We start from the raw sequence: 23,869 nt of genomic DNA, 5'->3' as shown, positions 1-23,869 counted from the left end.
GAGTCCTCGCGTGATGCTGCAGTTCAGTAGGATCCTGCCATTCTCGCCAACTCCTGTTCTTCGAGGATAGGGCTGCGGCTCGTACGCCGCGTTGTCTGCTTCCGAGGCGCCAATTGCGCCGGCGCTTCTACACTCCCTGACACTACCCTGTTCTCTCCCCAGCTGCCGCGCATAGGTCCCGTCATAATCTTGGATTCTGAGCTCTGCCCACTCTCATTACTAGCTTGAGCGGACAGGTCATCCTCCTTTGGCGGAAATGCCAGTGCCACGCCGATTGCGTTGGGTGACACGTCCGGGCGCGACCGACTCCTGGAGTGCGCCGTTGCCATTCGGGCCGGTGTGGTCGGAAGCTCCCTATCGGGGGGCGGCCCAGGGTCGGCCAGTGACGATGTGTACGAAATCCTAGCAAATTGGCTCCGGGTTGGGCTCCCGTGGGGGGTTCCAACTCGATTCGCTGACTGTGGCGCCGAGGGTTGACGCTCCCCAGTGACGACCGCAGACATGGCGAACGCTGGACTAACGGCTGAGCCATATGGCGAATTAAGGTTTGCTCTTGACCCAGTGGGGAGGTGAAAACCTTGTCGTAGACGCGAACCGCCTCTCTCAACGAGCTGCTCCGATGATGATGAAGGCAGAAGGCGTCTCTCTTGGAGTCTCGGAGGTGGTGTAAGTGGTGCCCCATCACGCCCTACATAGGAGGGCGATGGGGCCATAACCGGAGAAGAGGGAGTGATGGGCGGCCCCAAGATCGGGCTCGGTTGATAGTTCTCTGTCGGTTCTGGTTCTCTGTTCTTTCTGCGATACCGACAGTGCCACAGGACAGCAATGATTGCGACCAGTATCGCACCGCTGACGGCTGCTGCGATAACAATCTTTGCTACTGTAGATAGTCCGCCCGATGCATCGTCTTTGGAAGCACCGGAGATGTTATTCGATAGCTGCGGATCTACTATGGATGTTATCGTGGGCGGTACAGCTTCGTTTCCAGTGGTGCTCGACATGGTAGTGCTTATAACTGTAGTGCTACTCGACCAGTCTGTGGTCCCAGTAGTGCTCTGCATAGTCGTCGAAGATGGCGTTGATTCTGTCGTTGAAGATGTGCTCTGCTGACTTGTCGAAGCTGTGCTCGTTGTGGTCGTCGAAGCTGTGCTATCCGTGGTCGTAGAAGCCGTGTTCTCTGTAGTCGTCGAGGCTTTGGTAGGAACTGGAGTCGTCTGGTAACTTGTAGGATAAACAATTGTTGGAAATATCACCGTCCTTGAACAGGATATATCACTGCTGGGCAGAAGTGTATTGGTACAAATATGCGTCGCAGGTGGTGGCCCAGGATCCTTGATTGGTCCAAAACCTAGGCTATTGCTTAATTTAGTACTGAACACAGGCAATGATATCTATGGAACAGGGAAACTCGAATTACCTTGCGCACACGTTGATTAAATGGTCGACATTTGCTATGTCAGCCCGTCAGTATCATCGATATGTGCTGTGACCTATAAAAAGATGGTGGCGGGAGAGCGGCTGCTTGTACTTACGGTCAAAGCCGGGCAGTGCAATATTATCGACGCCGCATAGTTGCGCATCGCAGCAGTACAACCCCAGTAGCATATCATACATTTGAGGCTGGTCGAGTTGCACGAGTGCCCTGCAAAAGACCACATACGTATCTTCATCGGGTGCAAGTAGCCGTCGGAGGCTGTCTCGGCAGCCTTTTACGCAACTCGGTGCATTTTGCACGTTGACAGCGATGGCGCCCCATGTGCTTCCAACGCATGCTTCCATAGCTAACTCGACGCTGGGTAGGTAAATATCGTGCAGATCCGTCTTCAACAGATGTCGCAGTCAACTCGTTTTGCTGAATGCAAGGCATGAGGTCTGCTGCAATATTATGGACAAAGAGGCTGACTGAAAGGTAATTGTATGGCGGACTTTGTGATGGATAAGCCAGGCCTCTGCTCTGACGCGATCGCAGCACAGGCACTCGGTTGAATGAAAGGATACGAGCTGGCTCGGTTATTGCGTCGCACCGCGTGTCGAGATGAACAATCTTTGTGTGTTCCACGACAGCAAAAAAAATTGTTGTAAAAGTTCCCTCCTACCCAACCCAAAAGAGAAGCGCAATGATGCTCGGGGTGCTTTGGCACGGTTTAACTCGGGGCGATGATGAGTGCGCGTGGCGTCGTGGATTGCTTTTTCCTAAACACGCAATTTCGAAAGCAGATAAAAGAGGCTTGTTCAAGTGACAGTGTTTGGGGAATAGGGACACAAAGATGAGTTGCGCTGGATCGAAGGGATAAGGCGTTACAGCGTCATACTGTGTACAATCCCTCGAGCGTTGGGTTTTCGGGGTGGCCCGCTGTTACGAGTTGCTGCGTAACGCATCCGTCCGAAGTTTCCAGACTCCAAGTTAGGGAGTAAGGGTAAACAGGGGCGATAGCAGGCTGAGATATAAGTGTCTTTAGAGGCTGGCGAGAGCACGGTGCAATTCTGCAACTGAGGCGCGGCAGAAACGGGCTGGGGTCATGACACGTTTCTATTTGTTCAAACCGGCTGTGCCGAAGCCTTGCTCTCATCACGTCAGGATCAGAATCAGTCAGTGTCCAGTGAAGCAGTATTACATTCGGCATCGTGACTGTCTCGGCGACTTTGCTTATTAGTCCGCCTCGCGTTGGTCGCCTCTTGGACGTGGGGCGTACGAATGACTGAAAGGCCCTGGTGTAAATCATTGGCTGACGAAGACCTCATAGAAGAAGGGCACTCGACGACAGAGTGCGGTTTAAGAGTATAGTTTTCGGCCCCCTTAATTTTCTGAATGAAAATGGGCGCACTTCTCACACACTTCTTACAAGACAGGTGAGAGGCGTGTCTGTGACGGGTCCACATTCGAAACATGGATTGCATCGTCTCACCCCGCCAAGGACCTGATGCAGGACACTCCTACAGCCTGCAGGATGGCGGTCTCGAAATCCGGCTTTGAATGAACTTGGCGAGTTTTTCACTGTCGTCGATAGGTCGAAAAAGTCTGGCTGATTGAGTATTCGCATTCAAACAAAGGAGAATTTGATTAATGCGTTGCGATTTTTTTTTCTTTTTCCGCGTCGGCACCAGGGCGAAGACGGAGGCCCGTCGATGCCTCTTTTGGTTGGCGGTAACCAAATAGCTGCGGATGCCAAGACCAGCTCGCATCCGGGGCAACGTCGTAATTAGGTAGTTACAGAGTCGCTGCTCATTCGTTGCCTGTCTTGCACAAGAGTTGGCAAAGTCGGGCTACATTTTGACGCAAGCAAACATGCCGAAAATCTAAAGCTCGATTCTCGATAGAGTTGATCGCATCGACTTCCGTTAGGCCACACGGGCCTGTCTCAGGCGCAATGGCTTGGAACATTGTTTCACTGCGCGATACGGCGCAAACTGGCTGCTCATGTAGACAGCTCTGTATCTGGCTGAGCGGGCAGATATGTGTGAGTTGCACCGCGGGACGCCCAGCGGAATGGCCGCGGCGTATTGGTAGGTGATGCGCAGATGCAAACCTTTCGAGCCAGGAGGAAAGGGTGTGGCTCGATTTTCCAGCTGCCGTGCCTAGAGCAGCCATTACTTGGCTCGATTCCGCAACTGTGGTTGGTCTCGGCCGGCTGTCGCAATCGATTTTATTGCATTTACGTTTGCAATGTTTCGGAAGCGTTCAGCGACAAAGAGCACAATGGCCACGTTTGGCCGATTGGAGCAGAACGTTGCATTCGGGCAACGGAATGTCAGAGTTGCGTGGTGCGAATGACGGCGGCCATGGTTAATAGGAAAAGCGAACGTGGGAGCTTGGTCGAAAGGCTATTTGACTCAGAATGAAACGAACAGATGGATGAAACAGTTGCATGAGGTCGGAATGCTTCACGTGCGAGCAATCAACGGTTCCTAGTGTTGTTGAAGGAAGCAAACAGTGGCAGGCTGGTAGAAGTCTGTGCCAACCCGGGCAGACTGGCTCTTGTGAGGTAGTGGGTGACGAGGCATGCGAGGGTCCATCAACTTATGTATATCTCGTTACCTCTTTTTGTTCCCCTTCTAAGTTGAATCTCGTTTGATTCCACTTTTCCGACAGTCATTCACAGCGTCGCATCAAGCCTAGCCAAGTTGGCCAATTCTGGCTGAATGTCCGTCCTGCAGCGCGGCGTTTTAGCGTCCAGGAACCGCCTACAACTTGTGTTGTTGGGCGGATGCAGGCCTGTGGACAGATTTTGGGAGTGTCAACCCCGCTGTTGCTGAAGCTAGCGTGCCTATCGCCCAATTACCCCAAGATTTGGGCTGTCCCGGACCTCGGCAGGTCAGGTTCGGAGTTTATCACGGCCCATTCCATCTAACGATGCATCACAACGATTAGAAAGCCGGCTTCCTGCATCTGTAGCCTCATGTCATCACGGCTGTGTACCACGCAATCATCCGCATTCACATCGCAATGGCTGATCAAGCACGGGATCGCATCGAGGCTCTAGGCAAGCAGCTCGGTCTGCCGCCCATCCAGCGCAAAGCCGGCCCTTCCAACGGACTTCGCCTCCAGGGCAAGGTCGCCATCATTACGGGTAAGGATAGACTGGTAGACTCGACACAATTCAAACAATTGTCATTGACATCTCCTATTCAGGCGCCAATTCACCTCTGGGCATCGGTCGCGCCACCGCTCACCAGTACGCTGAGAGTGGCGCCAGAGCCATCTATATTTGCGACTTTGACGGTACTCACCTTGAAAGCCACAAGAAACAAATCATCGCTGCCTATCCTTCGGTGGATGTTCATGTTCGCCAATTCGACGCTGGTGATGAGGCCAAGGTCAAGGCCGTTGTCGACGACGCCCTAGCCCAGTACAAGCGCCTCGACATCTTCTTTGCCAATGCCGGCATCATTGGCAAGTACGGCATGTTTACCGACTACACTGAAGAGGACTACATGGAAGTAATGAGGACGAATTCATGGAGGTGAGATACTTTACTGCGTGTTTCAATGAGCATCGAAATGCCAACATCCTTGCAGTGTCGTGGCTGCCGCCAAGCATGCCGCTCCGGCCATGCAAAAAACGTCTACAGAAAAGCCCGAGTCGAACGGTAGCATAATCGCGACCGCTTCCGTCGCTGGCATTCGCTCTAACGCGGGCACCACCCCCTATGCAGCTTCCAAGGCTGCCGTCATCAATACCGTCCAGACAGTCGCCTACCAGCTCACCGGCACCAACATCCGTATCAACGCCATTTGCCCTGGCATCATCGAGACTGGTATGACGGCGCCCGTATACGAGACCGCGCGAGCTCGTGGAACCGAGAAGAAGATTGGACAGATCAACCCTCTGAAGCGCGGCGCGCATGCTGACGAAGTTGCGCGTGTCGCCCTGTTCCTAGGCAGCGATGAATCGAGCTACGTTAACGGCCAGGCATGGGCTGTCGACGGTGGGCTGAGTGCTGGCCACCCATATGTTCTCGGAAAGCTGGCTTAGTTGCACCAAGTATATACTCACATTGGTTATTCAAGCTCTGGTGAAACCACGCATGTGACCGGAATGTTGTAATGATTGCTATGCTTTGTTCCACTCAGTTGCAATGTCTCGCCGTCATTACAGGCTGCCATCCGATCTTCTACAAGGTGTTTCCATTTTGTGTTGTCAGGTCTTTCCGGTATTAAATTGCCGCAGGATGTGTATCACAACAGCCAGATATATCATTTGTATTACTGGCATCTGGAGACATTACTGCGTGTCAATATCCATAGAACCCTGTGCAGCCAATAGCTTCTCAATCCTCGCCAGTTGCGTGTCCTTCCAGATTTTATAGTCTGCTCTTCGAGTCTCGCTGAGGAAATCATAACGATCTTGAAACATTGTATCGGCACGTCTCACGGCACCTTCCTGCGCGCCTTCATCACCTTCATCCGTATTCACATTGCCATCTCCAATGTTCTGAGCCACCTCATTGATCCCTCTGTACCAATCGCTATCCAACCACTCCGCTGCTTGTGCTGCCTCAACCATGGCATCAAAATCTTTGGCTTTGACATTGGTCCAACCGTCCCAGGCTCCGGCGTCTTCTGCGCCAACAAAGACGACCTCTTTGCGTGCCTTGCCGAGGATGCCCAAGATTTCTTTCCGAATGGGAGCATAGCTGTTGTTGTCAAAGGGGACCCCGTTTGTGATGGACTGAAATCGTATTGTGACGTGGTATATGACAGCAGCCAGCGCCTCTGTGATCTGGCCTTTAGCCCAGTCTTCCTCCATTTTTTGGCCTCCCGGGAATAAAATAGATTCTGTGCCTGCTAGTATAGTGGGTGCTAGCTTTTTGCTTCCAGTCTCGACACAAAAGAACCGAATGACTGGTGCCACCCAGGGTGGCAGACCTGTCCTTTGACTTTCACCATCGGTCCCAGCGGCCGCCTTCTTGCCTATGGGAGTTGTATTTTTGCGGAATTGACCTAAGCTCTGGTCTTTTGTTGGTGTCGCGCGCGACGGCAGAGGTCGCGATGGTGAGCTGGCTGTGCTTTCCTCGGCACCAAACTTGGCCACTGGCGTGCGAACACGGCCTGAGCTGCGTCGCGCGCCACTAGCAACCGCCGGTAAAATGTTGTCCAGGTGGGCATAGAGTCGTTTGTATATCCTAGGTGGTACAGGAGGACGAGGCTCGATAGGTGGTAGATCAAGCTGTATCTTTAAGCGATCGCACGCAATGTGCGCGCAAGCGTACAAGCGGGCAATTTCCTCTTCGGCCTTGAGGGTGCTTGCTTGATTTCTTGATTGCGCAAGCAGGGAGCCTGCGAGCTCCACAAGTGACGGTGGAAGATCAGTGCCATATGATGGCATCAGAGATATGAGCGCCAACTCAAGTTGTCTACTCATGGTGTTGATTGTGGCTGGTGAGTAAAGCGCAGTACCTGCGCGATCAAACGCGTCAAACGCGATTTCTGTCCCGACCCGAGGATGGGGACTCGTATGTGGACAGGCGCTCAGAGTAAGAGGTCAGGTTTTAGGGGTTTAACTTTCGAATACACAGTTTACTTCCTTAGCCTAGCTCTCCAAAATTGAAAAGTCAGTCAAATTGAAAGATCAAAGTGGCCTACGTGTCTAGGTACTCCCATTAATATGAGTCTTGGCTGATGCCTTTCTTGTGTGGGGCGGATCGAGACCGAAATCTGGAGCTTGGGCGACTTCAGTTTTTACAACGACGACGGTCATCGAGCATCAACAAACGTGCTATCGGTGCGGCAGGTTCCGTCATGTCGGCCATTTACAATCTCGAGCCTCAGCCCACGGCGTCTGCCATTATCCACACTACGCTTGGCGAGATTCAAGTCGAGCTGTTCGCGAAGCAGACACCATTGACCTGTCGCAACTTTCTTCAGCTCAGTCTCGACGGATACTACGACGGTACAATCTTCCATCGTTTAGTGCCCAATTTTATTCTACAGGGAGGCGATCCAACCGGTACTGGAAATGGTGGCGAATCGATTTACGACGGCGGCGCATTCGGCGGCGACCTGGACCCTTGGCCGATGGACCAGCGTCACGGCAAGAATGCTGGACCGACGGGCATCAACTTTAGGGATGAATTTCACTCGCGCCTCAAGTTCAATAGACGCGGACTACTAGCGATGGCAAATGAAGGCCATGTCGACACGAACGGGAGCCAGTTCTTCTTTACCCTCGACAAGACGGAGGAGCTGAATGGCAAGAACACACTCTTCGGCCGCGTGGCAGGCGATACTATTTACAATCTGGCCAAGATTGGCGAATCCGAGGTGGAGGAGGGCACAGACCGGCCAATGTACGCCGTCAAAATTGAGCGCATCGAGATCTTGGTAAATCCTTTCGAGGACATGGTAAAGCGTACACGCGTGGCTACGCATCAGCAGAAAAAGCCGGCAGAGAAGGACAAGAAGAAGAAGCGCAAAGCCGGAAAGCAACTTCTCAGTTTTGGGGACGAGGAGGGCGACGAAGAAGTCCCTTCGCTGCCAAAGAAGGCCAAGTTCGACACGCGAATAGTCATAGACGACGGTTCGGCCGAGGAAGCGCACCAAGAAAAATCTACAAAATCGAAAGCATCGAAGAAAGAAAAGACAATCACATCCAAGGTCAAGGACCATGGGGTCGAGCCGACATCAATACAGCCAGCCGTGCAACCCGCAAAACCAGAAGCAGCAGTTACACAAGACAGCGATGATGAGGCAGCAGTTGAGATTCCGGAGGTACCGAAGAAAACCGCCTTGCAAATAGCCAACGAGGAAATGGCTGCTATAAAAGCTTCCATGAGAAGGACTATACATGCTGTCAAAGACGAGGAGCCTCGAAAGAAGTCAACCTTGGCGTCAATGATTCCGGAAACGTCCATTCGAGGGGCGCGCAAGAGACGGGCGGGCGGTTCTAGCGCCATCACTCCGGATGATCAGGTTACTCTCAAACTCCTCAAGGGCTTCCAGTCACGGCTTGACAAAGCGCCACCAGGAAAGGAGCTGGTCAAAACTGGCGACGAGGACGGTGGCGGGTTCAAGGAGAGCCAAGCCGGAGACGATGAAGCAGAGCTCTGCGACCTACACTTTATCGCAAACTGCCAGAGCTGTACGTCATGGGATAAGCAAGAACAGGATGAGAGCGATGACGAAGGCTGGATGTCGCACACGCTGTCATTTGCTGCCGATAAACTCGGCAAGGATTTGAGGAATCGTAAGAAGGCAGAGGAAGAACTTGTTGTCATTGACCCTCGAAGCAAAGAGCAGTCAATGCGCGAGGAGAAGCGAGCAAAGAGAGATGCCCGACCAGGAGGATCCTCACGTACGTGGGATCAACGGCGGGACCAGGCCAAAAATGCTCGCATGTCTCAGGCAGCATCGCTGGCAGGTCGTGGCGCCAAATAATAGAGAGCATTTCAATGATACCATGATACCCCGTCGCATTGTGTCATGCTATTGTGAGGTTCCGCAATGCCTCGAGGTTGCTCACCAACTTCGTAATACCTCTGAGATGACAATGTGAAGCTTCAGACCTATTTCTACCAGTCCGCGCTGCGAGAGTCAAGAGAGCATACCTTATTGATACCTACTCCCCTATTGTACCGTGCTGACTTCTAACGCCCCAAAATGCCCACCGACCTCGGCGCAAGGCAGTGCATGATCTTGCAATCTTGTATGACGGGCAAAATATGTGACTCAAGGTGAAAAAAGTGTTCTTTCTGCCCACAACGCTGGTTGAAGAGATCTGGTAAAATCATCATTGGAGCCCCGCAAAGCAGAACAGTGCGAATTGGCAATGAAACTACGCCTCCGTAATTTTCAATAAACTGTCTCGACCCACGACGACAGCAACGTCATCTTGAACAGCCTTGTAGGTGGACGTCCCCCACTAAGAGTCACGTGCAGGCAGAGCGAGGCTCGACTTTTTGCGTATCGTGAGCCATCAGCAGAGGTCATGATTGGACAAATCTGGGGCTGCCTTGTCTACTGCCCGCTAATTTGGTGACATTTTTTGGTCCAACCTCTGGCTTTGCATGTCAACTTGAAGCGTTTTTGCCGGCTGCAGGACGAGATAGAGCCTCGGCGACAGACCTTTGACTCTTTCTGTTGCTCAGGTCTTGTACATTTTCGTTATTGCGACCCACTGCCACAATATATTCGAAAACGCGCCCTTTTATTGTGGCTGCAGTGCCAGATCTGTGAAAAGTTTCCAGAGCGGATCCCAGACGGATCGCACTGCGACTGCCAAACGGGCGGGACCTCCTTCTCTCGCGGTCTGGCTGCATCACAAATCGTCGATTGCGCTGTTTGATTTTTGCTGCGCACACGTCATCTGTTGACCGCTGCATGCCAACGTTCTTTTGACCTCTTGGTGGTGTGCAGAACGCGCTTTAACCCCCATCATACTCACACTCCAAACTACGGCACATCTTCGATGCGGTAAACTCGCGAACCTATATCCTTGACATCTAGCAATATTTATTACTGCCTCGTTGTCAATTTCTTCGACCACCTACTAGCTTAGCTATCCGACCACGCAACGCAAGCACCTCACAACAACAAAGACATCGATAGCAATAACCCCACAACCCGACACGGCCCTTCCTCTGCCAGCAGTTGTCAGCTTCGCCAGACAATGTCTGCACCAAACTCCAGAAAACGCGCAGCGCCTGGCGTGTCGCCGATTGTGCCGATGCAGCAAAATGTGCAGCAAGCATTCCCATCAGACGGCATGTCCGATGCGATGACGCGCTGGAGCGGTGCGGCTGACACCGCCGCTTTTCTCGACAATAATGTCTACGCTGCGAGCCCATATCCCAATGCCGGTCAGTTCCAGCAGCCCATTCCAGGGCCGTCCAACGCGGTGGCTCGCCGTCCGATGAACCAGTCTTTCTTGCCGACGAACGCGCGAGGCGCATACGACCCGAACGCAGATCCCTGGACTCCTTTTCCCGATGTCGAGGGCGCGCTGGTGCAGCACACCAACGGCGAGGGCAACCCGGAGGAGGAGAGCGTGGAGAAGCTGGAAGAGCTGGCAGCCAAAGCCAAGCGTGAGGCGCACGCCAAGCGCAAACAGATCCCACCATTTATACAGAAACTTAGCAGGTTCGTTTGTGCATCCCCACGTTCACATGTTGTTCTTCACTTTTAACGCGCGTACACAGCTTTTTGGAAGAGCGCAAAAATGAAGATCTCATCCGCTGGTCGGAGAGGGGCGACTCGTTTATAGTTTTCAACGAGGAGGAATTCGCCAAGAAGTTGATTCCCGAGCTCTTCAAACACAACAACTACGCCTCATTCGTTCGGCAACTCAACATGTATGGCTTCCATAAATGTGTTGGCCTGTCCGACAATTCCATGCGCGCCAGCGAGAGGAAGAATAAGAGTCCCAATGAGTACAAAAATCCTTATTTCCGAAGAGGACATCCCAACCTGCTATGGCTCATCAACAAACCCAAGGGCAAGAAAGAAGCGACAACTAAGAGTGCTTTCGGGCAAGGCGGCAGCGATGATGAGATTGCCAACGAGGAGAGCACCAACCAGCCCAGCCCGAACAACGCAAGTATCCCCGCCGGCCGCACATTGCCGTCAACAGAGAGCGCCGCTCCGCCCAAGAAAGAACTGTCTGTGATACACGAGGAGCTCCACAAGGTCCGGGAGAAGCAGAAACTGATTCTCGGAGCTATCAACGCCTTGCAGCGTAACAATAACGAGCTCTACAACCAGGCGCTACTGTTTCAAAATCAGCACGACCGACATCAGAACTCTATCAATGCCATACTTAACTTTCTCGCCAATGTCTTTCGTAAGACGCTCGAAGACCAGAGCGGGTCTGGCAATGTTACCGACATGATAAGTAGTATGCTGAATAGCCAGGGTCAGCAAGGACACGGGAGCGTGGTCGATCTCGGTGACCTTTTCCAGGCGCAGATGGATCCTTCAGGCTCTCTCGGAGGTGCCGCGAACAAGCGTACGCGAGGTTTGCTGCCGCCTATCCCGGACCAGCAGGCTTCTGCCCAGCAGAGCCCATCACCGTCTGTTTCCAACTACCAGTCTGGAGGTGTTCATAACCCCGAAATGGGCCATGTAACGGAGCTTCTAGACACGGACACGCCATCGCCTTCGCTGCGCCACGAGCTCGAGGCCAACCCGCAGGAGCGAATGATGAAGATTATAAACGACCATAACGCCACCAGCACCCCGACAGCACTGGATCCAGGAGCGGCCGAACTCGTAGCCAACGCGCCCAACACGCTGAATAACGACCAGCGCAGTCAGCTCGTCAACTTTATGGCCAACCAATCTTCACCCGGCTCATCCGCAACGCCGAACTCATCAGCACAGCTGCCTAGCCGGGCTCCCACATCGCAACGTCGCTCAACGTCCGCTACGCCACAGCCCGATGCGGCCACCAAGCCGTCGCCGCCGTCTCTGTCACCGATTATGCGATCGCCCATGATGCCCGCGCCGTCACTCAATCACATAAGCGCCAACCAGGAAGAGCTGGACCGCTTACAGCGCCTGCAAAACGATCAAGATGCCAAAATCAGTGAACTGGGCGAATTGCTCGGGCCGCTTAGCCCGTCGGGCCGCATCCCTGGTTTGGACGGGTCAGACGGCTTCTTTGACACAAATAACGTGGACCTGGACCAGTACCTTAACAACGATGCTTTTTTTCAGGACGGCAGCTTTGGCGACGGGACCGATTTCAACTTTAATCTGGACGCCGACGCCGCGGCCGCCGCCGCCGCGGCCGCTGCGGTCCAGCAGGGAAGAAACGACACTCCGAGCCCGACAGGGACAGAAGAGATTCTTCGCGATGACTTGAACAGTCCTACCAGAGATTCTAAGCGCCAGCGCACGACCTAGCCATGACGGTGAATGTCTCTTCTCGCGTGTTACTTTTCTTCTCTTTGCTTTTTACACTTTTAATACTTTGCGCACCCAGCGGGCGAGCTGTTACGTGGGAGGATCACGTTGTTTTAGAATGGTCTTGGGATGGATGATTTTGACAAAACAAGGTGTTTTGCTCGCAGAACAGGCGGGCGGATCATGGGTATTCTTGAAGTATCCGGTACAGGGACGGTGATGACGTGGCGACCAGGTAGCCTGCTATTATACAGTACACAAAAGCTATACCCCTCAATATGGCTCTACCGATCGTGGTTGTGAGGTCATGTGGCGTGCGTATTTCAGCATACTTGATGGACGGTCTTGAGAGCAGCCATCTCTTTCAGGTGCCCCCATGACTGCTCGGCGGTTGTAGCTCGGACATTTGCCGTGTAACTCCGTGCGGTTTCGTTCATCATCCTGCATCGGGTGTTGAGCTTGAGCGCCAGTAGTCGCAGCTTCATCTTCGTAGCCTTGAGCTAATGGGGGAATACCATTTCGTTCTCTTTCATTTTCGTGTGGTCTGAAACGCCTGTCGCATTCAGTCCGCCAGCGGGTTCGCATGGACCGTCACGCGCTCAATACAAAACGGGGTCTTCGGGCGGTTCTTCTTGTCCACCTCGACCGCCTCCATCTTCGCCAACGTCGCGAGCCCGTCGTCGCCAATCACCCGGCCAAATACGGTGTTGAGGCCGTCGAGGTGCGGCGCGCGGTCGAGCAGGATAAAGAACTGAGATCCGTTGGTGCCCGGGCCCTTGTTGGCCATGGACACGATGCCGCGGTCGGCGTGCCGCAGAGCCGGGCGTATCTCGTCGGCGAAGACGCCGCCCCAGATGGACCGTCCGCCCTTGGGGTTATCGGGGGGCGAGGGCACGGCAGGAGCGCCGGTCTGGATCATGAATTGCGGGATGAGGCGGTGAAAGGGCGATTGGTCGTAGTAGCCGGACGCGCAGAGGGCGAGAAAGTTCTGCGCAGAAAAGTTGAGTGATGCGACCGCGTGGAGGGGGCGCGTTTGGGAACGGGGTGGAAAGAGGAAGAAAGGACGTACGTACCTCGGCGGTTTTGGGCACGCTCTCGCAAAACACTTCGATTTTGAGGTCGCCGAGAGATGTGTGCAGTGTGACGGACATTGCGCCGGCCAATGGTGCAGAGGCAGAGTTTGGAGGGTCGTGGAAGTGGTGCTAACTTGAGGTCGTGGTTTGCTTGTGTGTACACCGTTGGGCGGCCATTCTCCACTGCGCAGCGCAGGTCGATTTACAGCAATTAGATCATGGAGAAAGTCAAGGGCTTGGGGGTGATATTTCGAGGTCTCGACTTCTGTGCTAGCTTGCTCGTTTTTTTCTTCCTTTTTTTTCCCTCTCACTTGTTCATTTGGACACTTTGTTGTAGCGCTTGTGATATGACCCATACTTGTATCCGCGCAAAGACGGTACTAAGGCGTTGGCATGCGCGGCTACCTATTATTAGATGTTGCAATGAATATTTACAAGGCGTCGCCCTATATTTACTTTCATTTGTGTAAGCGAGGGTTCGCCATTTGATACCCGGTCCTGTATGATACTGGGATTGTTGCAATTGGGGTCCCATTTCGAGCCCCAGCAGTCGGCCCGTTGGCTACCTCAAGTTGCTCATCAAGTCTGCCTTGTGTGAGACAGCCAGCGGAGGAGCAAGGCTACCTACCTATGAATGGCTTGCAGTGGGAGGGGTCGAATCCTTTGAAGCCATTTGCCAGCCAGCAGCCTGTAAATGACGATGAAGATGTCGGTAAAGCTGTCAGTTAGTTGGTTGGGTAGCAATGGCTCTGTATCCGTATGGAGTAGGTAGGTAAATCATCCATGCTCTGGCTTGCCGGGACAGTTTCCGTGTGACGGGTGTCTGCTTTTGCTGGGCGATCGTTGTGGGACAAGCTGTGCCTTTTGCGCGTGTTGATGCTGTTGACAGCATGCTCTGGTGTGTGTGTGTGCAGAGTTCCCCGCCAAACAAGCGTCAGGGCGTTTCCGTTCTAGATGTGCGGTCTTGTTTATCCTTGTCGTTGAATCGCATCTCTCTCACACACACCGACCAACTTGCTGAAAGCCAGACTCTAGCCTTTAATTCCTTGCGCTTTTTGGGCGCTTCCTCCAACGTTCCAACGGCCCTCTCCGCTGCGTCAGTCAGCCTGACTTCTAGCTGGACACGCGCTACGAGGCCCGATCCGGCAGCCCTGGATAGCCAAGACAGCCTACCTAGGTAGGTAGCACAGGCTTTCGAGACACGGCACGTTGGCCTTTGAAATCCAGCCAAACGAAGAGGAAAGTAAAGAAGATCAATTTGCTGCGGTTTTTTACAGGTGAGTTGGTGGACTACTGACACCAGCGGCCAATGCCTGGACGCAGCTTCTGTCAATACCTACCCCCCAAGAAGGGCCGCTAATAATCGCCTTTCCCAGCTTGACGCCAGCCTCACCTGTCGCTTCTCCAACGCTCTGCCCTATCTTGCCTCCTCTTCCGTGCACATCACCGACCTCTATCCTCTTTCGCTCGATATACCTCACCATCTACTTCTCCACGTCGTCCTCCACCAGGCCATGGTCCCGCGCGCACGACTTTGCCAAATTTAGCTCCATTCTCCATCCGATCTAGGACTCTTTCCTTGGCTTCCGGTGCCAACTGCCAGCCCCCGGTCCAAAGCTTGCGTCGTCGTCCGCAGAGCTCAGCCTCCCCTCGATTAAAGAAGCACCCTACCTATAGCAAGCCTGTGAGAACATACATAAGCTATCAGGAGCGCCACTCTTGTCTTGCAGCACACGCCGCTCACTGCCCCTCTGCGCCCGAGTCGTGGTGGACGCCCGTATGACGCCATGGCAACCACTCAGGCGAGTGTGAGGGTTACCGGGCCTCCTAATAGCAGCTTTCTCGTGGGGTATCCGGGAATTTCTGCGACCTTGGTAAGTAATCCATTTCGAATCTGGCCTTCTGTCTGCCCAGTGCTGACATGGGACCTCTGTGAGCTTAGCCCCGCGTCGAAGGCAAGGTCGAAATCCGCCCTGCCCAGGGCTTCTCCATGCCCGTCCCGATTTCCCTCGTCCGAATATCATTATTGCGCCGCGAAACCATACACCCCGATGCCGATAATCTTGCCAAGCGACATTTAGGCACGGCCCGAAAGGAGATTACCGACGTGGTCGGCAAAGAGGTGCTCCTTTTTCGCTGCTCCTCGGGCAAAGAGGCGGAGAGCGTCGTGGCCATGGATCTTCCATTTGTGCTCTTCATCCCTTTTGGCAAAGGTGGCGAGGAAGTAAACCGCCGAATACCGCCCGCGTCGCTACAGCTCCCAAATAGGACAGCCGAGACTTATTACGAAATCACCGTTACTGTGCAGCAGGGCTACAGCCATCAGTACAAATATACATTACCCATGCCATTACAACGTTACGACACTCTCTCTACATTTGGCATGTACAACATGCCCGAATCGAAACTCGTCAGCTCGAGTGACCTCGTGCATATGGGCATGACCTTACCGAAAGGGAGCTACGGGCCGGGCGACCCCATTACCGTCTATATAAAATTGTCCCCCAACCTGGACTGGGCGGCCAAGGCCAAAAAGGTCACCATTGATAAAATCACATTGACGGTGGAGGAAGAAATTACATTTAATCCCGAAGGAGACGAACCAACAAGGAAGATCAAAGCAGTGGCCAAGCAGACCCAGACCGTCAAGACAAGGATGCCCGAGGCCGGCTACGCCACCAACATCGGCCTGTGCTTCCCGTGCAATAACTTGCGTGACGCCGACGGGTTCATCAAGAGAGGAAAGCCGGCCTTTCCCTTGTATGAGGTTTCCACTTTTACAACACAATCATCACTCTACAAGATTGAGTTTTTCCTCCATATCAAGGTATGTGAGCCCGTGGGAGGCTGATGACGATTGTTCCTGTCTAACTTGACATGTGCAGGTACAATTAAGCGGCGCACGCGATATTATGATTCGACAACCCATTGTCATATGCCCTCTGGATCAGCAAGCCTGCAAAGAGGAAATGGACGCGATTGAGCAGGCGGCCAAGGATGCTTCCCACGTCAACCCCAACAACCCCATGCTACCGGCAGGCACCATTATTCTTGCCAGCGATCGTGACTCGATTCGGGCTCTCGGTCTATGCACCGTCGGCGGACAGAACAAGCCCTTTATCGAATAGCCCGCAGATGTACTTTTCTTATAATGTTTTGCGTCTGCGTGGTTCAGACAGCGTCCAGTTGGGTAAAGTACCCCCGTACATATACATGACTTATATTTGACCTCGTTACGAAATTCTACTTGGCGAACAGCGTTTGGATCGGGCATTGGGTAACGGCGTTTGCGGCACATGTGCTTTGGCTCTATTATATCGACGAGAATGTTAACTCTAGTGGTTGATATTGGCATTCAGGTGGCGTGGTTGGATCATTGTCGCAACGAAACATGTTGCAAAGGCTGCATGTGCGCCTACCTAGCGGCTAGCACGCTTCCAAATAATAAAAATGTCACGAAATGAAACGGGCATGTTTTACGATTTAGAAAAACATCATCTTGATAGTGAAAGGGGGAATGCAGAGCTTCTGCAGACCGAAGCTCCTGAGCGTACATCCCGTAAGCGGCGGGCAAGCACCTCGTTGTTATTGAAGTCTTGGACACCTCAAGCAGCTACCCGACTATTCGCGGTCAAGTTAAGGTGTTTGCAGAACCGTTGCCGTGCAGGCACAGAAGTACGTCTCCCCTCACACAACGGACGACAGAAGATGCAATTGCTAGGCGTGTCACCAGAGTCGACCCTCCTTCTCGAGATTGACCAGACATCAATAAGAAGCTCGAGCTCGTGTGGATCGAAACGACATCGTTTTTTGCCAGTCAGCTTACAGTTTCACGCGCGTGCGTAAGTTTGACAGTAATATCCAAGAAGTAATGAAGGCCGTAACCTAGAGCTCCACGATACTTTTCAGCATTTGCTATACTACAGAGGTACCAACCAAGGTCGTACGTTTGGCAAAGAGCTCTCGTGCAAACAGCACTTCTCTTGATAGTAACCACGATAATAATGATAGCCACGACATCGAGTTAGGAATAATATCTAGACAGCACCGACAGCACTAACAACAGCGCGCCCGTTGGGACAACAGCCTGATGGCGCCAACGACATGAATGAGCAGGGCCTCTTGCTACACGAAGATTCTGTTCCAAGAGAGAATATTAAAAAAAAAAGAAAGAAAAAAAAAGAAAATGAAAAAGAAACATTGTGACGCAAAAATGAAATCACTTTCCATACATAAAGCAGAGAGAGAGAAGAGCATTAAAAAAATGGCCAAAAAAACATGCGAGCCGTAGGGATCGAACCTACGCGGGCGATGCCCATTGCGGTTTTGGATATTCTTATCGTCTCTCCAAGGAGAAACAGTTTGTCCTAAACACAACGCCTTAACCACTCGGCCAGACTCGCGATTGTTAAAAAGATGGGCTCTTATTGATTACTATACAGCTTTCTGATTTGGGATGAGCTATCGCAGCGTAACGACTCGAGTCCACTTTTCGGTTTTGCCTGGTGAAGTGACTCTTGAAGCCTCAGTGCTGGGACGCCATTCTTTCTACAAAACATTTTATTCTGATCTTTATAAGAATCTGACGCGTCAGGAATTCCCGCAATACCCTTTATTCCAGACCCCAGGATTTGGTATTGATTCGACCGAGTCAGGCTTGGTGGTACATATCAAAAAACCTTTAGCCTCAGCAGGCACGTCAAAGGCGCTATTATACCACGGATCATCACGAGTGACACGCTCTCGAGGACCAAGGCAAAGAGCAAAGAACAGTGCAATGTCTTTTGATGACGACGACAACCCGGCCATCGTTGCGAGACCGCCCAGCGCCGGTGGTGCTGATGGCGCCGCGGCGGCTGAGGAGGCAATGGAAGATGAGATGCCCGACTACAAACTGTTCATGAGTATGTTTGACAAGAGGGGCATCTCAAGCAAGTCAATTCGCAAGGGCGAGAAGGACTTTGAATCACATGGAACCCGCGCGCAAGACGGTGTGCTGGAGACGAGCCGCCGCGCGCTCGAGGACGTGCTCAGCTACACGCGCATTCATCGGGGCGACGGATGGGTTCGCGGATGGTACGTGCCCGACTTTTGGAGTGAAGATGGCACAGATCCAGTTGGTCTTCTGAACCCCAAGCAGGATGACGGGCGTTTGATGCTGAGAGATCGCGTCGTCGTCGTGGAGCACGAGCGCGGGAGCTGGATGAAGGACATTGGACGGTCTGTGCCGGCGGGCATCAACAGCACGGAAGCGCAAAAGCCTGGCGTAGGGAGACTGTGGCTACTGCCGGAGGAGGCGCTACACATGGTCGAGCGTGGCACGCTGGACCTCTGGTGGCCGTACAGGGACCTCGGCGAACTGCTGGGCCCAGGCGAAGCCAGCGGGCCGGATGATTACGACGTGGGCATGCCCGTGAGCCTGGAAGCGGCATACTCGCTACTTTTGGGCGAGGACGGAGAACGAGGAAAGATCTCGCTGCCTAGGTACCAAGTGTTTACGCATCTGAAACGAGGAGGTTTTCATGTGCTGCGTGCACCGGGGGAGCAGAGTGATGCTCGCTCCGCCGACACGGCACAAACAATGTCGAACACGGCTGGAGCAGCACTGCTTCAATGGCTACTCACATTAGTGGGATGGGGCCGTGATGTGCAGCAGCAGCAGCAAACAGAGCCCAAGAAGCACTCCTTTGGACCACTGGTATCACCCGGCCTCTACCGTGCGTACACGCCCGTGTACGAACAGCTCAGTCTGCTCCCACGACATAGGCCACAGCGGCGCCTCACTTTTACGCATCAAGAGGACAATGTGTCGTCGCCGTCGTCGTCGCCGCGGAGCCCTTACGAGGTCTTCTTCCATGTGTGGAAGTCTGGCGGCGCGCCCTTTTCCAAGCGGAGCCCGCCCACGCCCAACTTTCGCATCGCCGTGTCCGACACTGACCTGCACAGCCTGCCCACGCTGGAGGAAATGTCGGCGCTGCTCGAGTCGACGCCCCTGGACGAGCCCAGCAGCAACGCGGCGTGGAAGGGCCCCGGGAGGCTGTACCAGCGGCTCAAGCACGGCCACCGCAACGTGCTGGTGGCGGTGGTGGACCGCGGGCTGGTCAACTACATGCGGTTTGGCGAGGGCGCGTTTGGCGAGGAGAGGCTCTACGAGAGGCTGGACGCTGCCAGGCGAGGGGCCAGAGGCGGCGGCGGCGGCGCTGGCGGGAAGAGGGGTGGAGGGAGAGGAAGGGGGCGTGGTGGCAGAGGGCGGGGAAGAGGACGGTAAGGGGATTCTGCATCTTTTTTTTCTGTGCTCGTGTTAATAGATTGCACAGTTGATTGTATTATTGGTTTCATAGAGTTGAAGAAGCGTGATTTCGGATTCCACAAATCAAAGGGACGCAAGCTACACTACACATGCGGCAACACCCTGACGGCTAGCTCTCCACCCTGAGAAGATGTCTAGATTGATGAATCAGTCTCTCGGGATAATCATACACCCTATGTGATTGTATGGCCATGAATGAACACGCAAACAACATGTAGGCTTGCACAGAAAAACCTTTAGGGGCTGGAGCGGTCACTGTGTCGCCGCCGTGTGTTGCAAAACCCCCCCGTCTACGGGAAACACAAATTCATGGCCTCCGTCTTGTCTGCAGTAGCCCGGCATTGATTTGAAAGTTTCGTGAGGCTGGCAAGTTTTGGGTGTATCGTGCAAGGTGGCAGCCTACAGGCCCCGTTGGTCCGGCTGGAGAACACGTAGGACGCCCATCCCACGAAAGGGTTGATGCAGTGCTTGAAGGGAAACACTGGCAGAAAGAAGAAAATAGCGGAAAGATTGCTCAAAGTCCAGAATAGTGCATTGACGCAGTGCTATCTGGGGGTCGAGAAATAGGGCGCGTTTGATACACAACTGCCAGCGTGGTAGGTAGCAAACGGGTCGCGTTCGCAAGAACAGACAATACTCGCAATGTAGGCATGGCTCATGGCAAATCAGGCCATGACACCAAATCATGTTCCTCTTTCCAATCTGTTTATTCCACTGCGATTTTCTCTTTTCGAATGCCGTGTCTGCTATTCGTCCGTGACGCGATGGATGTAGACCGCCACAACATGAGAAGCTGACTCCCAAGATTACTTGTTGGTATCACTCACTAAGCGCCAGAGATAAAAACAGGCACTCTTCACACGAATTGCAGATCTAATCCACGGGCCGGGATACGGGCGGTGAGTAGCGCCCTCTTCATTGGACGCTCGGGAGCGCGCAACACGATTGGTGCCCGGACGCAGGCCTCGCTGTCACACATGCGGCCACCACGCGCACGCTAGTTTGCGAAAACTCCCCTTTTATGAGCCCAACGCCTGTTTGATCCAATGCGTTATACTTGCTAGACTGAGAGATGTGTGTCGTTGGGCCCTATTTTCAAGGGTGTCGGCGTGTAAAGGGCATATGTGTTGAGTTGAAGCTTTGGTTATGGCTCTGTCTGGTTTCCTGTTACAATTTGTTCCTCGATGTAGATGAGCCGCAGAGCTTTTTTTCCTACCGACAAAGAACAAGGTCTCTTGAAACACCATTCCTCGAAAAACACGGCCATTTGCGCGTAAATTGGCCCAAGAGCAGCGCTATCTCTTGTACGGCGAACAGGGCATGATCCCAAGCATCTTGCCACAATTTGACACCACGACTCAAAGTTGGATATTCCAGCATCTCACCTCGAGTAGATTAGGTGGGAGAGACTGTCATCACTGTTGATCGTTTTATTTTTAGTTTTTACGATTTCTGACGCTGCTAAAATCTCAGTCTGCCACTGCGCCTCAGCCACGCAAAGGCACTTTCTGTGACACATCAAGCCAGTTCGAGACATGCAACCCTATGTCGCACACGTATGCACATGAAAGCGGACTATGCCAAACTCGTACTCGGAATTTTCGTTGCGTGTGTGAATATACTTGCTCACTGATTGATAATTTGAGCCGACAAGACCGAGCAGTAGTTATCCACACAAAGATCTGATTTTGTGTTGCGCAGCCAGACAAGTAGCTAATGAGTGGTGACGAGGACTCTGTAAATGGAGGACATGATGTGGCCGTGGGCGGGCCAATGTACAAGGTGAGTTGAGCGTTTGGATGGATGTCGGGCCATTGCATTACTAAAACCTTGCTTGTGGTCAGCCTCCCACTTGATAAAAATCTGCAAGTAGGGAGGCACCCGGGGGACAAAACAGACCGCCGATGAGCCTCAACACCTGCCATAAGGACCGTCACTCACCTCACTAGACTAGGGGTTTAGAATTATAAGATAAATACTAATAAGTTCCTTAGCTACTAAAGTATAAATACATTAGTCTAAATATTACATCTCGGATAATATACCAAGATGATTACTGCTAGACGAAGTGAGCCTTCTGGGCTCGATGCGCGGTCTGTTTTGTCCCCCGAGGGGGAGGGAGTTGATGCAATCTGCCGAAGGATCAGACCGGCAGATGGATTGTCCTGTCTTACTCTTGCATCCTGCCCAACAGCAACAAAATGCCGCTTATATGCAAGCCGGAGGCTCGGAAGCTGCCAGATGACGTGAATTGATACAGACAATTAATACAGGCGGAAGCAAAGATTCTTTTATCGGAGATGGTGGCCACAGTTTACTGAGAGATGGTGTCTCACAACTCTTTTTTTGCGTGGGCAATCAATTGCATGCACGGGCTTCGGGCGGATGTGCCGTGTTGGCTAGACCGCGTTGCACGGAGCAAGGGTTTGGGACGACGGGACCGTGCAGGAGTAACTATCAGTATGCACTTGGTGGTGTTGCCCTAAAAGCTTGTGATGATTGATGGCATGCGTGATGCATAAAAGGGCGGAGTGTATCAAGCCACCGACCGACCTTTTGCAGGGAACCGCCAGCCAAATGCTGGTGCATGCATGCATAGATTTGGGGGGTTCAGAACGACAAGATGGCGCGAAAAGTCTCTAAAGAAACGAAATAGTTTTGGTGCGAGGCTGCTGAACAAGAACGCGCGTTGCCAAGCTGGGGTTGGCCCATGGTAATCAATGACGGGACGGAATAGCCAAGTTGAGCAAAGGAACGAAATGGTCTCATGCCCCAGTTCCAATCTTTCAGCTCGAGCCAGGCAATGCAGGGGACGCCACTTCTTCGCCGCAGAGCACATGGCTGACGAGGAACTTGCCATGAATCAGTCACGTCTTTCCTTTTCACCCAACCAAGCCGTCTTTGAGCTCTCTCGCCTTGAGATGGATATGATTGGCTCTAATAAAAAGACGGACGCTCGACTGTCCAACTTTGAACCGAAACACACAACATCGGCAATAGCACACCGCATAGTTGCCAGCTTTTGTGTGTGCGCGGTGTAGCGAAGCACGACCGACAACCTTCTTTTTTTTTTTTTTTTTCTTTTCAAACGAATCCAGGTTGCAGCCACGGTCGCGAAAATCAGCCAGTCACAGGAGCTGCATCGAACAAGTCAGCAAGAAAGGAATGAGCGCCGGCGGCGGTGCTGCCCATATTGGGGGTTGTAGTGAGAAGAAAGAAGAAGAGGCTGAAATTCAGCCCGTTTGCCAGCTGGGTCAACATCGGATGAGATGAAAGCTTTTCGGCCGAATTGACCAAAAAGGACGAGAAGGTAAAAAGATGCAGGGTGGTAATTATTTATGTGGTCCCAAGGTTTGGCAAGCAAAGGCGCTCGCAGGACAGGGTCAAATCACAATTGTGCTTGATTCTCGAGAGGCAGTCCATGCAGTATTTAGTTGCATCTGATCATTTTCGTCCAGATCGTCCACGGTAATCTTACGCTTGTCTGTACCTTTTTTTTTTTTTTTTTTTTTTTTTTTAGTGTGAGTAGAGGCTCGCTGGTAGGACGCCGGCCATGATCAACAAACGGGACAACTATTCCGTATTCGACGCTAGAGTTATCAGAATTGCGGGATGGCCTCGGATGGACCCGGGTCGGAAATGCAGGCTTCTGGTGACCACTGACAGGTAGCAGGATCAGACGGCTCTTATTTTTTCTTTCTTTCTTTTCCGTTTCTTGGACCTTGTCAAGCTGATCAACTTTTTGGGGGGTTCCGGCCGTAATTACAAAGTACATTTTGGCGAATAGTCTTGCTATTGCATTTTATTGAAACCCCGGCCAATCAACTTGCGACGGCTCGGCTTGACCGAACAGGGGGTGCAACTTTTCTTGCCTTGATGACTTGATGTTGAGCAAATAATGTCTTGTCTTGCCCGGGGGGGGGGGGGGGTCATAAGTAGACAGGTAGCCAGCCAGATACCTATGAGTGATGATGGTGGTGTCCGTTGTGCGTGGTTGCGCATCGTCTGTACAAAACAAACTAGCGCAAGCTTTTGTGCTTTTGCCATGCAGGGAATCTAGTTAGTGTGCTAGTCTATTTCAGTAGCGCATCTGTGAATGGTGCGGATATACAAAGCTCAAGTGTACTTGTGTGGGACAGGCTCGTTC

At 52.7% G+C, this 23,869-nt stretch overlaps 8 protein-coding genes across 8 annotated transcripts; 5 read left to right on the top strand and 3 right to left on the bottom strand.

The window, feature by feature from the left end:
• Positions 1-23: 23 nt before the first annotated feature.
• BBA_04601 (uncharacterized protein) lies at positions 24-1,779 on the bottom strand (the record flags this gene model as incomplete). The annotated part of the gene is made up of 3 exons (XM_008599698.1): positions 24-1,353; positions 1,418-1,451; positions 1,533-1,779. 3 exons carry the CDS (start codon positions 1,777-1,779, stop codon positions 24-26), a joined length of 1,611 nt encoding a protein of 536 aa, XP_008597920.1.
• Positions 1,780-4,444: 2,665 nt separating this feature from the next.
• On the top strand, positions 4,445-5,473 carry BBA_04600 (short chain dehydrogenase; the record flags this gene model as incomplete). Its single annotated transcript, XM_008599697.1, has 3 exons — positions 4,445-4,568; positions 4,631-4,961; positions 5,017-5,473. 3 exons carry the CDS (start codon positions 4,445-4,447, stop codon positions 5,471-5,473), a joined length of 912 nt encoding a protein of 303 aa, XP_008597919.1.
• Positions 5,474-5,722: 249 nt separating this feature from the next.
• Positions 5,723-6,862, bottom strand: BBA_04599 (origin recognition complex subunit 6; the record flags this gene model as incomplete). The annotated part of the gene is made up of 1 exon (XM_008599696.1): positions 5,723-6,862. One exon carries the CDS (start codon positions 6,860-6,862, stop codon positions 5,723-5,725), a length of 1,140 nt encoding a protein of 379 aa, XP_008597918.1.
• Positions 6,863-7,239: 377 nt separating this feature from the next.
• BBA_04598 (cyclophilin type peptidyl-prolyl cis-trans isomerase/CLD) lies at positions 7,240-8,874 on the top strand (the record flags this gene model as incomplete). The annotated part of the gene is made up of 1 exon (XM_008599695.1): positions 7,240-8,874. One exon carries the CDS (start codon positions 7,240-7,242, stop codon positions 8,872-8,874), a length of 1,635 nt encoding a protein of 544 aa, XP_008597917.1.
• Positions 8,875-10,105: 1,231 nt separating this feature from the next.
• BBA_04597 (heat shock factor protein) lies at positions 10,106-12,339 on the top strand (the record flags this gene model as incomplete). Its single annotated transcript, XM_008599694.1, has 2 exons — positions 10,106-10,575; positions 10,635-12,339. 2 exons carry the CDS (start codon positions 10,106-10,108, stop codon positions 12,337-12,339), a joined length of 2,175 nt encoding a protein of 724 aa, XP_008597916.1.
• Positions 12,340-12,901: 562 nt separating this feature from the next.
• BBA_04596 (cyclophilin type peptidyl-prolyl cis-trans isomerase/CLD) lies at positions 12,902-13,490 on the bottom strand (the record flags this gene model as incomplete). The annotated part of the gene is made up of 2 exons (XM_008599693.1): positions 12,902-13,327; positions 13,413-13,490. 2 exons carry the CDS (start codon positions 13,488-13,490, stop codon positions 12,902-12,904), a joined length of 504 nt encoding a protein of 167 aa, XP_008597915.1.
• Positions 13,491-15,199: 1,709 nt separating this feature from the next.
• On the top strand, positions 15,200-16,540 carry BBA_04595 (arrestin domain-containing protein; the record flags this gene model as incomplete). The annotated part of the gene is made up of 3 exons (XM_008599692.1): positions 15,200-15,286; positions 15,355-16,239; positions 16,298-16,540. 3 exons carry the CDS (start codon positions 15,200-15,202, stop codon positions 16,538-16,540), a joined length of 1,215 nt encoding a protein of 404 aa, XP_008597914.1.
• A 1,649-nt stretch (positions 16,541-18,189) lies between these two features.
• Positions 18,190-19,848, top strand: BBA_04594 (tRNA splicing endonuclease subunit; the record flags this gene model as incomplete). The annotated part of the gene is made up of 2 exons (XM_008599691.1): positions 18,190-19,627; positions 19,754-19,848. 2 exons carry the CDS (start codon positions 18,190-18,192, stop codon positions 19,846-19,848), a joined length of 1,533 nt encoding a protein of 510 aa, XP_008597913.1.
• Between the last annotated feature and the right edge of the window lie 4,021 nt (positions 19,849-23,869).

Source organism: Beauveria bassiana (assembly GCF_000280675.1).
Source record: "Beauveria bassiana ARSEF 2860 unplaced genomic scaffold BBA_S00010, whole genome shotgun sequence".
NCBI classification, from domain to species: domain Eukaryota; kingdom Fungi; phylum Ascomycota; class Sordariomycetes; order Hypocreales; family Cordycipitaceae; genus Beauveria; species Beauveria bassiana.
Note: the sequence above shows the minus strand (reverse complement) of the source record. Positions and strands in the feature narration are given on the sequence as shown.